At 43.7% G+C, this 15,594-nt stretch overlaps 1 protein-coding gene across 2 annotated transcripts in view; it reads right to left on the bottom strand.

The window, feature by feature from the left end:
* The window catches only part of ACACA (acetyl-CoA carboxylase alpha), a 532,248-nt gene that overhangs the window by 209,253 nt on the left and 307,401 nt on the right, over positions 1-15,594 (bottom strand). For both annotated transcript variants that reach the window (XM_088455952.1, XM_088455953.1), the window contains exons 41-43: positions 5,667-5,936; positions 2,984-3,081; positions 339-459 (exon numbers count right to left, since the gene is read on the bottom strand). In XM_088455952.1, the coding sequence (XP_088312078.1) occupies positions 339-459; positions 2,984-3,081; positions 5,667-5,936 (489 nt within the window). The remainder of the gene's footprint in view (positions 1-338; positions 460-2,983; positions 3,082-5,666; positions 5,937-15,594) is intronic.

Below are 15,594 nucleotides of genomic sequence, written 5' to 3'. Positions count from 1 at the left end.
CCAGAGAGATGCACAGGAAAACTTAATGGGATGTTCAGCAGGACATCACCTCTATTTAGATTGGCCCCTAGGGGTCTGGAAAAAATAGACCACAAAAAGCTTTTCTAAGGATTGAATTAAATTCACATGAGCTAATGCCGATAAGTCAGTGTTCCTGTGTGGAACGTGTGGTACATCTCGTGGTAACATCCTCGTGCAAGTAGATTTGTTACTCAGGGACCAACAGTGACCACACAATAGATACCTACAGACCAACTACAAACATTATAAATGGGTCGGTTGGAGGCATTTTTTGCTCCCATCTGCCTAATATCTAATAAAGTGTTGAGTGTAATTACCAGATTAATGGTGATGACTTCATCATAAGCTAATGATGACTCTCCAGCAATCATGCCAGATCCCCGGAGGTTCTCCACTCCAAGTCCTTCTTCCTTACCAATTATGTCTGTTATCTTGTACCTGGTGAACACAAACATTCAAAGATTTTATTACCTGTTGTAAAGGAGTTAGAGTTTTAAATTTCTAATGATTTAAACATGTCGGCTTTTGGTCCATATAAAACATACATACTGTACATGGACAAAATAAAACCACCTAAGAACACTGCTATCACATTTTGAGCTCTCCCATATTTATTTGCAACTTCCTTTTTTGTCCTTGGAAAATACAGCTTTTTGGAGCTTCATTTATATATTACTGGATAATTTTCTACACTGGATTTTGTGTGCGTATTACACTTCCTCTATCATATACTCCTAGACGATGGTGGAAAAAGGTGACTATAATAAAGTTCTGACAATGGCAACAACTTCAAAAGGGTAGAAATGTTGTTGTTTTCATCATGTTTAAGTGATTTAATGACTATGTTCCACAATCTGATTGGTGTATTATGGTGCAGAATCAGACTTACAGTATAATAGCTATCCAATATTTGCATGGAATACCAAGATCTACCTGTCACGCATGTCTATTTTTGCTGATCTGTATCGAGACCCTTGGGTCTAGTTGAAGCTGAAAATGGATGCTTTAATAAGACTTCTGCTCAACTAAGAAACACCAGGACTGGAATAGCACTGGCAACATGGTAGGTCACTAGGCCTGGAACTGGACTGGAATACAGAACTGGAATCCAAAGTAAATACAATCTGGAACTGATCATGGAGAGGTCAATTCCAGAACCTGAACCCAGGAACTTGGAGCTGGGTCCCACTACTGGGGAACTCAGGAGCATACGGCTAATGGAAGCTCAGAACCGACACCAGCTAAAACTGGAGTCAAGAGCTCTAGACTGAGGACTGAAACCAGGAATAAGGAACTCAAGACTGTACACTGAACACAGGTGCACAGACCTAGAACCTGAACACTAATCGGCAGAGCTGGAATTGGACCCAGAAATTCAGCAAAAGCTCCAGCTACCAAATACCCAGAACTAGAGACCAGATACTTGTAACCATTGGTATGCTAGCAGGAATTCCAGAATCTTGTAGTTTATGGTAGAGAGGCAGTTGTTTGCAGAAAGCTTTGCTGGAGATAAGGTGCTGAGTGAAGCAGAGCGCATGCAGGAAATAATACACTTGCAGAGTCACCGTTGGAAAACAGGCACCAAGTGTAACAGAGCACTTGCAAAAGATCAGGGACTTAGTATAAAGGCACACATCCACTACCCGATTAAACGGAACGATAACGACATCATTATCGTTCAATTGTTTGTTAACTGGGCACAAATCGGGCAGCTTAATGTCAAAAACGACCAGCGATGCGCACTCCCGTTGGTCGTTTTTGACATCTATCATCGGCCGAACATGCTTGTCAATCTGCCGGTAACGACAGATTGGCCATGTTCGTATATGAGGGAGGGTGCCTACAGTGTAGGCACAGCACAGACTGTGAAACGACTGCACGATTACAATTACGTAATCGTGCAGTCGTTTCAGTCTGCTAGTGGATGTGCCCCATAACAGAGCGGAGCAGGAGATACAGGTACAGAGCAGGAGCAACTGGAATGTGGGAGTAATCCTCTTTCATAGAAGTGAGTTGCTCTGGCTATGAATAAATCACTGCAGCAGGTTTAAATAGGGTGTCGAATGGACTGGAGAGTTTACTTGACAGGAATCCAATATGACCACTCCCATGCAGCCGGACAGGATAAGTGGGTCTAAGACCCCGATGTGCGACACTGCTCAATCACTACTTTCCGGCCATTGTAATCCTTGTAATGCTCTATAAGCAGGCTCAAAAACACCAAAACATAACAGGTTGTCACAAGGAGGAAAAGCTGCATCTTCTCATTTATTCATCTTAAATGTTCCCCACTGTCTGTATTTCCTTCTACTGCTATGTCTCTTATCAGTGTATGTATTTTTCCTATAGTAATTTCTTAACTATATGAAGGTGTATGCATTAATATGGATTATCCTGTATTTTTTTTTATTCAAACTTGTGTATTATAAGGAATACTGTGCACCCTTTTAATCGTATTTATTTATCTTATCTAATCAGATTTTAGAGTCACCTATATATTATGATCTGATGTGCCCGTACCTTTTACTATCCTTATAATTTCAATACTTTGACACGCCATAGATTTGGAGCTACAAAACCACACACAACCTGAAGTAGTGTTATATGGAAATCAGGTATATGTGCTACAGTATTGTGTGCAAGGAAAAAAAAGGACATATTAATCACAACTTGCAGTGCCCACGTCCCATAACTAAGCCTCTTCAGTCATTAGTGTAGATGCCATTTGAATGCATACAGCTTTGCTCTGTACGCCCATACTGGCATGTGCACATGTGTAAGGGAAAACAAACTAGATAAGTTCCGCCAACATGCATATGTTCCATTCAGCATCTGCCCATAGTGTGCTGTCTAATCAACTGCTCTAAAAAGAAAGCACTGGTACAAGACACATGCTAAAGCAATCATAAATTATTACAAAAATCCTAGATATATACATACAGATCTGTAGAATTGTATTTACCTAGATTCTCCTTCGTCTTCCACATGTTCACAATGTACAGAGTTCAGAGCACTGACCTTCTTGTAGTCTTGTGGTGTTAAATATAAATATTTATACCCCTAAAACGAATGAAGAAATAGGTCATGGATAAAAGACATTTGATTGAAAATTCATTATAACCTTAAAATAAAACCTTATGTGTGGGTAGCAGTGGTGGATTTTACCTATGGGCTGCAGTCCCCCCCCCCCCCCCCCAGCAGTGGCCTCCTATTAGAAGAGATATCTGTTAATCACAGCCAAACAGTCAGCCCCTTTCTCCCCCTGGGACTGCCAGTCCTGACTGCAATTAGCAAAGAGTGCACTTTCAATGGGAAGCCACTCTTCTGCCTTTCCTTGAGCCCAAACCTGCTTCTAGAGGCTGAGGCTGCAGCTGATGCAGTCCATAGAATGCATTGTGCATGCGCCATACACCTAGCAAGTGCTGAAGAGAACAGGGGCCGAACCACTGCTTAGACTGCAGCACACGCACAACTTTCAAAACATTCTTGATTTCTAATTTTGAGATACTCTCAGTGGCGTAACTTGGGGGAGACGAGAATGGCTTGCGCTCTGGGCGCCATCAGACAGACGACGTGGGGGGGCACCGCCGGCCGCGGTCCAGGACACTGTGGTCAGTGTAGTGCTGACCGGACAGCTGACCTCCGGCTGTGTGTTTGTTTTAATTAGCAGCCAAAGAGAGTCAGACAAACTCTCATTGACTGCTGCGCACACTGCCAGAGCCGGGCTGGAGCTCACTCATGAGCTCCATCTTCCGGCTCCCGCAATGGGTGAATGATGGGAGAGACGGCCGGCCCGGGTGGACGGAGTAGCGAACGTCGGAGGGAACAGGAGCGGGGATTCAGTTAAGTGGTTTTTTTACGTGTGTCTGTCTTTGTGTCTGCACTGCATGGGGGGGGACTACTAGTGGGGGCACTGCATGGGGGGGAGACTACTACTGGGGGCACTGCATCAGGGGGACCACTACTGGGGGGGACTACTACTTGGGGCACTGCATCAGGGGCGGGAGGGAACTACTACTGGGGGCATTGCATCGGGGGGACCACTACTGGGGGCCTGAATGAGTGGGACCACTACCGGGGGCACTGTATAAGAGGCACTGCATAGGGGGATCACTACTGGAGGCCTGCATAAGGGGGACCACTACTGGGAACACTGTATAAGGGACACTACTACTTGGGGCACTGTATAAGGGGGATCACTACTGGGGGCACTGTATAAGGGGGACCACTTCTGCGGGCACTGCATATGGGGGGACTGTACAAGGGGCACTGCATTAAGGTGCATATGGAATGGAAAGGAATGTTCCCAGAGTGACGAGAAAGGAGTGTGTGTCATGTTGACACGCCCCATTTTTTCAGTGACCACGCCCATTTTTCGGCGCTCGCACATGGGGGGGGGGGGAAAGCACCATTTTTCAATCTGCCCTGGGCTCCAAATACCCTAGTAACGATACTGGATACTATGCAAAATACTAACAGCTAGCCATGTACAGAGACTGGTCTATACTGAAACTGAAACTTTGAATTACAAATTCATAGGACATACAGTTTGGCATTTACCTACAACAACATCCTGTATTTCCTATGTACCAGACTTTTGCTACATGCAAAAGTAGAGATTTGGAGAAGGTAAAAGGAAGACAATGAAAGAAGTAAGACAAAATGATGAAAATAATAGTATAGAAGGAATGGAGATTGTTAATGGATTGCAAAGGAAAGTGAGAACCAAGAAGGATTGTATTAAAATGTTGGAGCAGATAAATATGAGGAACATGATGGTGGTGTGTATGTAGAGAAAGATTTGGGTAAATGATAAAGAGGGGTAAGATGGAAACCGATCAATGAACACTAATAAATAGAGAAGGAAGGTGCAAAAAATATAGGCGGTGAAACAAGAGGTGGAGTACAATAATCCAAGAGGAGGTAAGAGAAAAATGACAGCGATTATGTTCAAAGAATAAGAGTGAGACTATAAAACAATGTAAGCCGGCAGCCAGGGTTGGACTGGCCCACAGGGGTACAGGGGAAATCCCCGGTGGGACCAACTGCCTGGGGGCCCCATCCCCCTCATCTAGGGGTCTTGTTCCAGACTGTGCACTGAATTGTACACTGTTACTCTATTGAGGGTCAGTTACTTTCTGGAGCAGGACCACTGGTAATGGTTTTCTTCTATATAAACTACACCAATATTTGCCTAATGGTAAGGCAAGCCTCTCTGGTGGATAAACCTCAAGCATGGGCCCCCACTACTACATTTCCCCACTGGGCCCTTTATGCCCCAATCCAACACTGCCGGCAGCTGTTTTAAGTAAAAAAAAAATAAATAAAAGAAGGTAAAAGGGAAGAAAAGAACATCTTTGAAATGTAAAGGTGTAAAACAATGAAAACCGGGAGAGTGGAGAGGAAAGGAGGATAAGAAGGCAGCACAAAGTATGATAAGTGGGAAACATTATTGAACTGAAAAGGTCTGGAAGTGAAAAGAAAGATTTTGTTAAAAGAGAAGAGTAGGAGGGAGTTGCGGTCCTGACTGAAGATCAGCATAAATGTGGGGATAGAGTAAAACAGCTTTTTTGCACTCAGCTCGGACATCACACACACACACACACACACACACACACACCAATTAACAGCTCTCCAAAACGTACTTTGTAGGGATCATCAACATCCTCCCAAGCAACGTGGAACATGTGCCGTATCTCTTCAGCCAGGCCTATTCTTGCACCACTGTTCGCTGCAACGTATATACGTGGGATCCCTTGTGACCTGGAGAGCTCTGAGGCTCTTAAGTACAGCAAATCTTCTTGAGGTCCAAAAGAGCCAATTCTGTATGTGATGTCATTTCCTATTACAATGATGTCTCTACCATCTGGGTACTCTGGAGTTTTTAGGGTAATTTTCCAAGCTACCATTCCAATCTGTTGGGAAAAAAACCTGAATATTGATATTGTTTTTTTACATTCCAATTAATTATATAACCATTGCACAGATTGTATAATCAAACTGAATCAGGTACTAATTAATCCACCTGTGCTCAAGCATGGATATCCTGAAAATCAGGACTGTTAGGATAATGATTACCTGTCCATTCTGTCTGTTTGCGACAAAATTCTGGTAATGTATGTTAGCAAATGACAATTGACCATTTTTCCCAAATACTGGAATACAGACAAAAATGTCATTCTGACAAACTGGTTAAATCCGATTTACAAAAATTTGTATGAACAACCATTTTTTGTACGTTCTCCTGCATTTGGGGGGTTCGGTACGGGATGTCAGCATTCAGGATCTTGGCGGATAGAAACCGGACTGGGGCACAATCCCGGCAGATGAAGGCAAGTATATTACCCTTTCTTTGCCCCTAAACCTAACACTCCCGCTGCAGTCTAACCGTACCTCCCCCCTAGTGTCTAACCCTCCCCTCTAACTCCAATACTTACTGTTGGGATGCTGGCACTGGGATTCTGACCTATGTCGGGATTCCGGTACCTGCATTCTGAGCGCCGGCATCCAGACAGCTGGGATAATAACTACATCCACATTAGGGAGCAGATGGTCGATTGTCATTTGCTCCCATAAATTACAAAATTTTTGTTCTAACCAGCCAAATTGGACAGGTAATCTTATAGTGTGCACCGGTCCTCTTCCCATATACCCCGCCCCCAGCCACAGGCAGACAGTTTTGTAAACAAGCCCAAGGCAGGAGCAGGAAAGAGGAGAAGGAAAAACAGTACACTCAAACACTTTCTCAGAAGATGCAGGAATCAGTGATCAAGAAAAAAATACACAATAAGGCCAGGTGCGTCAGGGTAGGCGCCCTGTGGATCATATGGACTTTGAAGAAATAGAGATAACAAAGGTAAGTCTTCCATAACCCTTAACTTCTAATTCAGGGTCCATAGGGGATCCACGGGGGTACCATGGGGATGTCCCAAAGCAGTTTTTCCTAAGGGTGGGGACGCTCCTGAGCAGAAAAGAGAATCTGACGCCCAAAAGAAGCATCCTGAGAGGCAAAGGTATCAAAGGCATAGAACCTGAGAAAGGTGTGGATGGAAGACCACGTGGCCGCATTGCACAATTGTTCAGCAGAAGCACGACTTCGAACCGCCAAGGGTCCCACAGACTGACTAGTATGTGCTGTAACCCTGTTTGGAACAGGAAGATCAGCTTGCGTGTAGGCCTGAGAGATTGTCATGTGGAGCCATCAAGGCAGAATCTGTTTGTTAGCTGGCCAACCTCGCTTGTAAAAGCCATACAACACAAAGAGAGAATCTAATTTCCTAAAGAAATTAGTACGATCCACATAGATCCGAAGAGCATGAACCACATCAAAGGATGCTTCACCTACAGAAAGATCTGAGGACTGGATGGCTGGAACCACAATCTCTTCATTCAAATGTAACTGGGATACCACTTTATGGAGGTACCCAGCCCGAGTACAGAGGACAGCTCTGTCCGGATGAAAGATTAAGAAGGGGGAGCAACAGGAGAGCGCTGCCAAATCAGAAACCATGAGGGTAGAGGAGATAGAGCATCCTTGTTGTCAGCCACTTGTGGTCTACTGAGTCCAGAAGTTCAAACTGAGGAGCCTGTTGAGCCCGGAGAACCAAGGATAAATCCCACGGCGCCACTGAAGGGACAAAGGGAGTTTGAAGGCAGAGAATGCCTTGAAAGAATGTTCTAACATCAGACAGGGGAGTAATTCTTCACTGGAACCAGATTGATAGTGCAGAAGCTTGAACTCTAAGGGAGGCGAGGTGGAGGCCGAGGTCTAACCCTGCCTGGAGAAAGGCAAGCAGACGGGGGACCATAAAAACTGTAGGGTCATAGCCTCTGGGGGAGCACCATTGAAAGTAAGAGTGCCAAACTCTGTAATGGATGTGGGCTAAGGAAGCCTTACGTTCTCTGAGCATCATCTGGACCACAGAGCGAGAGAAACCCTTGGCTTTTAAGAGGGATGAATCAACAGCCACGCTGTCAAAGACAGACGAGGAAGGTCTGGGTGCAGGCAAGGACCCTGTGCTAGTAGATCCTGCCATAGAGGAAGTGGAAAAGGAGAGACGTTTTAGGTCGGTGAACCAATGTTGCCTGGGCCTGGCTGGAGCTATTAGTATCACTGTGCCGCCCTCTTTCTTGAACTTTCTGAGAATCCTCGGGAGGAGATTGGAGGAAACGGGTATGCGAGATTGAAGTCCCACCTCACTGCCAGAGTGTCCACGAAGGCAGCTGAGGGGGTCCCTGGTCCTGGACCCGTACCTGGGGACCTTGTGGTTGTGGCGTGAGGCCATGAGGCCTATGTCTGGCAGGCCCTATTTGTCCACCAGGAGATGAAAGACATCCGGGTGGAGAGCCCACTCTCCGGCATGTATGTCCTGATGGCTTATAAAGTCTGCTTCCCAATTGAGGACTCCGGGAATAAACACTGCCGAGCTTGCCGGGAGATGACATTCAACCCAGACCAGCATGGATGACCGACTTCGCGTGCCTCCCTGATGGTTGAGGTAGGCTACCGCAGTCATGTTGCCAGACTGGATTTGGACCGGCCTGCCCCGGAGAAGGTCTTGCATCCGAGTGAGTGCTCTGTACACTGCTCGCAGCTCCAGAATGTTTATAAGCAGGCGACTTTCATGGGTTGTCCACTGACCATGAAAGGTATGATGACCGGTTACCGGGCCCCATCTGCAACGGCTGGCATATGTAGTGAGAGGTTCCCAATTTAGAATGAAGAAGGGGCGACCCTTGTCCAGATGGGACATGTGTAGCCATCATAAAAGGGAAAGCCAAACATCCGGAGAGAGGAGGATCGTCTGGGACCAGATCAGATTATACTGTCCGTTCCACCAGGAGAGAATCAGTTGTTGAAGGGGCCTGGAGTGGAACTGGGCGAATTCCACCATATCGAAGGTGGATACCATGGACCCCAGGACATGCATTGCTGAGTTATGGAAAAAGTGTAGTGCCAACATTTTGTCCACTGGCAGAAAGATCCTTTGTATTCTAGAATACAGGAGTGCCCCTAGATGTACCATCTGCTGTGCCAGAGATAGGGAGGCCTTTTTCCAATTGATGAGCCAGCCGTGTGTTTGAAGGCAATCCATGGTCAGCTGGAGATGGCGTTGTAACACAACCAGTGAATGTGCCAAGAATAACAGGTCTTCCAGGTATGGCAGGATTCTGACTCCCTGGTGCCTGCGGTAGGCCGCCATAACTGCCATTATTTTGGTAAAGACCCGAGGGGCTGTTGACAGACCAAAGGGCAGCGCCCCAAAACTGATAATGTTGCAGGACAGCAACTGTTGGTGGGTTGAAGTAATAGGCACATGCAGGTATGCATCCTGAATGTCCAGAGAAACCATGAAATCCCCAGGCTCCAATGATAGGACAACTGATTGTAGAAATTTCCATGCGGAATTTGGGCACTCGGATAAATTTGTTGAGAGATTTGAGATTAAGAATACGTCGATGAGACCCATTTGGCTTTTGAATCTAAAAGAGAGTGGAATAAAAATCAGTTCCTCGCTGAGCCGAAGGAACCAGTATTACCTGAATGTAGCAGGGAGTGAATGGCTTCCTTGAGGGCCAGGGTCTTGATGGGGTCTGATGGGGGACCTGTACAAAAAAAATTCTGGGGAAGGACGCCTCAGGAAGGTGAGGGCCTACCCCTGTGAGACCTCTTCTCGGACCCAGGCATCTGTTGCTGTTTGATGCCAAGAGTCGGAAAATTGAGAAGTCGGGTTTGTCGTCAGACTTGGAAGTTGGACGTCTGGTCGACCAAGACTGCTTGGATCGAGGCTTGGTGGTCTTGTGAGAACTAGACTGCCTGGGAAAGGACTGTCCTCTTGTCTTACCCTGGGGTCGAAAGGACCTAAAAGAGGATGGCCTAGGGGCAGCTGCTGGTGGCAGAAAGGCATATTTTGAGGCTACCATGCAAACTACAATATTATCGCTCTCTGCGTCTGATTGAGGGAATTCAGCCTTACCAACTTTTGATGTTTAAACATCGGGGTTTTAGGCTTAGGGTCCATTTCATCACCCTCTATATTCAGGATCAATTTAACCACCCTCACTAAAATAAGGGATACCCACTGTTGAATGACGGTTCTCCTCAACAGAGTGCAACACGGAGAAAGAACCTTGTGCATCATCTGCCTCATCAGATGATGCTTCAGAATCCGAAAGCTGGGTGGACTGAGAGGATGATACCTACCTATGTGCTTTGGTGGCCAACAGTCTTTCCGCCTGTAACATTTGCTAATGACACTAGATGTCCAGGCGCTTTATACCCATATCCCTCATGAGTTGGGGATACAAGCCACGGCCAGTTTTCTAGCCAAAGATCAAGAAATTTCACAGGGTATGAGACAATTTCTTTTGGATTCAATTAAATTTATTTTGACACATAATTATTTCACATTTGAGGAGACTTTTTATTTACAGGTGGTGGGAAGGGCCATGGGCACCAGGTTTGCTTTGAGCTTTGCCAATTTATATATGGGACTATTCAAACACATGTTTATATGGCAGGGCCCTTTCGGAGCAAACCTGGTGTACTATGGCCGTTATATAGATGATCTTTCTTTGATTTGGGATGGGGATGAATTATCAGCACTGAATTTTGTTGCACATTTAAATTCCAATTATTGGAATCTTAAGTTTTCACATTGTATAGATCACCAGTCTGTTAATTTTTTAGATCTTACCATATCGGCTGAAGCTCAAAAAATAAATACTATCAACTATAAAAAGAAGGTTGACACAAACAACTTCTTGCACTATTCTAGCAGTCATTATAGACCCTGGCTTAACAACATCCCCCAGAAACAATTTAATAGAATTAAACGCAATTGTTCAACGCGGGAGGGTTATGAAAGACAAGCACAAATTATGTTACAAGACTTCATGAATAGAGGATATCCAGCGTCACTTTTAGATGCAGCCTATCATAAGGCTCTGAATATGGATCGATCCCTAATGCTTATCCCCAAAAAACACCATAAGATAGATAGTAAACAGGATGGATATTCTATGAACACTGAGATCTGTTTTGTATCTAAATTTAATAATAGATCTCAACAAATAAAGAAAATATTGAATGCCAATTTCAACATTCTCAAACAAGATCAGGTCCTCAATGAGGTACTAGCAACCCAACCCAAAGTAGTTTTTAGAAAAAATAAAAATCTTAAAACACACTTGGCCCCAAGTAGTTTGAAGAAAATTTCTAAACAACATATGGTTAAATCAGAGGGTTGGTTGTCAAGTCCAGTACAAGGGTGCTTCAAATATGGCCGAAATAGATGTATCACATGCAGCTATATAATGAATAGAACAAAATCAGTCATGAGTAATATAAGTTTAGAAAAGTTTCCCATAACTGAATTTATCAATTGTGAGTCCACATTTTGTATATATGTCATCCAATGTCCATGTGGACTCCAATATGTGGGCCACACAATTAGGACTTTAAAAATGAGATGTAAAGAACAGAGTTTAAATATTATTAAAAAATATCAATTACATAGTGTTTCTAGGCATTTCAGTACTCATCACAATGGAAACCCTAAGGGTATGTCTTTTTTGGGGATTCAACATATCAAGCCAACTTATAGAGGAGGGGACAGATTCAAAAGGTTATGTTCCCAAGAGGCCTTTTGGATCTTTAGGTTACGGACCCTATTTCCAAATGGACTCAATGAAACCATTGATTTTGAGTCGTTTGCTTAATATCATATTATACATGGCCCACCACATTTAAGTCCCTTTGGGGTTCATGCAGTATAGTCGGCCATTATCGTTTAGTCCTTTTGGAGTGAAGTGGGCTAAGTATTTTGTATACTTGTAGAGGGGAATATTAGGGACAGGTCATTCTTATGACCAATATAGAATACATTATATTAGTAAACATGTATATTCTGTGGATTCATAGGATAAATACATCCGTGGTAATATTTATAAGTGATGATACTTTAATATTGGAGTTCTCAATTTAAGTTTCCATCAATTCGTCATAATTGTTGATAATTCAGACTTCTCTCTCTCATCTTTTAAAATATTTATGTAGTTTAGCTACAGTAGAATATGCATGTGTAGATTCATGTATAATGGTTACCAACAAATTTTATTCAAGTTTTAAGAAGAATAGACATAGAGTAGTGGTTAGGGCAATCACCCAAGGAACAGATGGTCAGGGGTTCAATCCTAAGATCATCCAGCACAAATGGTTATTTATTTATATTCTTATAATCGTATATTTGTTGCTAATTTGATCTGAAAACATCTTAAAAAAACATATGAGGATTTCTAGGTAATGAATACCATTATATCAAGAATTTTCAGCAGTTATTGCTATAGAGTAGTGGTTAGGTCACTTGCTTAAGGAGCAGATGGTCAGGAGTTCAATCCCAGGATCACACAATAGTAATAATAATAATAGTAACAAAATTATTTATTGCCTTATATATTGAAAATGTGTATTCATGTTTTATATATTTTATGTATTTATTACTTGTTTTGGTATTAACAACATATTGAAGTGTATTTGTAGGGAATTGTTCTATGGATGTGTATGTATATCTTTTGGTGAAAATTATAATGTGCATAAGCACTCGTTCATATGAATGTTACTATTTTTGATGTAAGCTGCTACAAGCTTGTTTGTGTGTATATATAGTTAGATCTAAGCACTGAAACAATTGCTAAACACAAAATAGGTGTGGAAGAAACACAGCTGATATCACACACCTGAAAATGACTTACTTAATTGAATGACCAATTAGATGTAAGTTCAACCACTTTAAAAGGATGGCTGGTGGAGGGGATCAACACTCTTTGAGAAAGTCCCCGCTGCATATAGGGGCAAAACGCATCACGGGATCCCCAGCCACAACGTTGTAGTCCAGGACATCCAGCAGCAATTGACCTGACCGCCCAGGATGCTGGTGTGCCATTCACGTGATAACGCCACTGCTACAGTGTATCTATACAGCGCGGCCGCTGCTACTTTGCAAGACATCTCCTCAGTGGAAGGCAGGCTGTCGCTGACACTGGATCCAAGGCTTGTTTTCTGCCGAAGCTCATACAGGAAGCCCTGTGGCTATTGAGCACACCAGCGGGGTGAGCATTAACTTTAGCTGCTTTTTAGAACTGGCCAGTTCACGAACTGAATATCCATACGGGACATTTGCAGTTTTCTACCCTTATGCACATATGAGGATAATTTATTACCTATTTCAATAGCAGGACAAATCCTCATTTATATTGCTTTATATGCCTAAACACGGATGGCAGCAGGACATTTCAATTAAAGGATAGTGTTATTCAATATATTTAGATAATACCATTATTAATATATAAGGTGCTTTGCACGAGAGTGACTTTAAGCAATTGCTATCAATTTTTATGCTATCTTAGTATGTATGTTATTAGATGTACTATGTGATATATGTTAAAATTCTTAGTTTTATTTTTCTATTTACTATGTGTATGATTAAATATATTTTGTTTTATTGATCGAGTCCTGAACAATTTCTGCACAAGCAATGGTTGCTGTGATTTATCTGCCAATTCACATCTTTATGGTTGATTTTTATTAGCGCAGAGGTTTTATATATTTATATATATATATATATATATATATATAGTTTTGTTTGTTTTTTCTCTCTCTCTCTCTTTCTATGCTAACTGTGATCGCAATCATTTGCATTTCACCGGTGATATTAGCAACTGCATAGCGTGCGCATTAGCAGCATAGCGATCCATGCTGAATCAGGCCTATAGTCAGCAGAAGAGTTAACTAAACCTAAATGTATGTGATTTTTTTTGAGTAAAACAAACAAAAACACAGCAGCTAAAAAATTATTTCTAACCACCTGTTTCTACCAGGTACACCTGCAATATATATTGCTTTAACGTCCCCATACACTAGCGACTGATTGACGCAATCCTGCAATCCAGAGATGCCGGGTTGGATTTCACTGATTTACATATCAAAATATGATCGATCATGATTTGCAAATCGATGATATTTAACATGTATAATTTCAACGATACTCCGGCGGATCGGAGAACATCGATGGCCGCCGGTCGGCATTTCCGACCAACGGATCAACGTTTCCCATCCAATCGCACAATAAGTCGGAAGATGTATGGGCCCCTTACATTCACAGTGAAAAAGTGCAGGGTGTTCTCACACATAATACACAGCATTATCAGGCTAACTGAAAATAAAAATCTTTAAAATTAAAAGTTCTGCTCTCATTAAGAGTGCAATATAAACAGCCTGTAAAGGACAAACAGTACTTCTCGGATAAATCTCTCAATCCCCCCTCCTCTCCACTTCCTTCCCATAACCACTCAAACCCATTCACCAGTCTGTGGTTGTCCGGGGCTGATGCACTTGTCCAGTGCAATGGCACCTCAGCATCCCATCCGACAAGAGACCGCCAAGGATGAACGGCTGAGCTTATCACCGCTGCCGACTGAGAATGCTGGATTGTGAAGAGGGAATACGTGGACACAGGGTCCACTCACAGGCGGCGTTACTAGGACTTCTATCAAGCCAGGCCTGGCGCTACGCACAGGTAGGCAGTGGCTGGCTTATCTGAGGAAGAACCCTGTCCCAAGCTTTCTTACGCACTAGATCCCTGAGCCTTCCGTGAGAGAACTGGTGATCTGTATGCAAAATTCATAGACATTAGCTGCATGTGAAAGCTGGGATAGAGCAGGTTTCCTACCATCTAAAAGGGATGTAGTTTCCATCCCGGCAGTCAGGATGCCGGAGCCCAGAATACCGGCCACCAGCATCCCAACGGTAAGTATTAGAGTTAGGAGGAGGGTTAGGGTTAGGCTGTGGGGGTGGGGGGGGGGGGAGGGTTTTGGGTAAGGCACTATAGGGAGGGTTAGTCTGCGGGAAGGAGAGCTAGGGTTAGGCTGTGGGGGGGAAGGTGGTTAGGGTGCAGAGGGAGGGTTAGGGGACACCTAATCGGCGGGATTCTGAATGTCCACATGCTGCAGCACAGTCTGTATTCTAACCACTGGCATCCCGACCGCCAGGATCCCATACCCAACCCCTTCTAACTACTGGGACCAGCTCTGTCTGCCTGAGCCCTGCAAACAGGAGCTGTGCCTGGTGCCCAAAAAGGCAAAAAAAAATAAAAAATTAATAAAAGCTAACTAAGGAGCTAGAAACATAGTGCCTCACTCCACAAGTAATAGGAAAGAACTGAGGTCTCATGGAAGCGGGGAGGGGGGGGGTTATGTGGGGGTAGAGCCAATCAACTCTCAAGAGCCTACTCCTGGGGCACAGCCCATCTAACACAGCGTCACCTCAGCAATGTCCCCCAGATCGGATGATGAGGAATAGCAGCCTTCCACAAGATCCATTTTGTCATGCAGCCCTGACACACACACTACAAAAACATTTTTGTGTATTTTTGAAGTAAAATAAGTGGGTTGGGCATCTTGAGTGTCTTTCATACATACAAAGAACTACCCAACATGCCATCTCAGGAATACCCACATGCTGCACACATCCTGTAACAATCTAAGGGCCTGATTCAGACCCGGTCGCTATCTGCG

This window comes from Taudactylus pleione, unplaced genomic scaffold, assembly GCF_031769625.1.
Source record: "Taudactylus pleione unplaced genomic scaffold, aTauple2 ptg000682l, whole genome shotgun sequence".
Taxonomy (NCBI): domain Eukaryota; kingdom Metazoa; phylum Chordata; class Amphibia; order Anura; family Myobatrachidae; genus Taudactylus; species Taudactylus pleione.
Note: the sequence above shows the minus strand (reverse complement) of the source record. Positions and strands in the feature narration are given on the sequence as shown.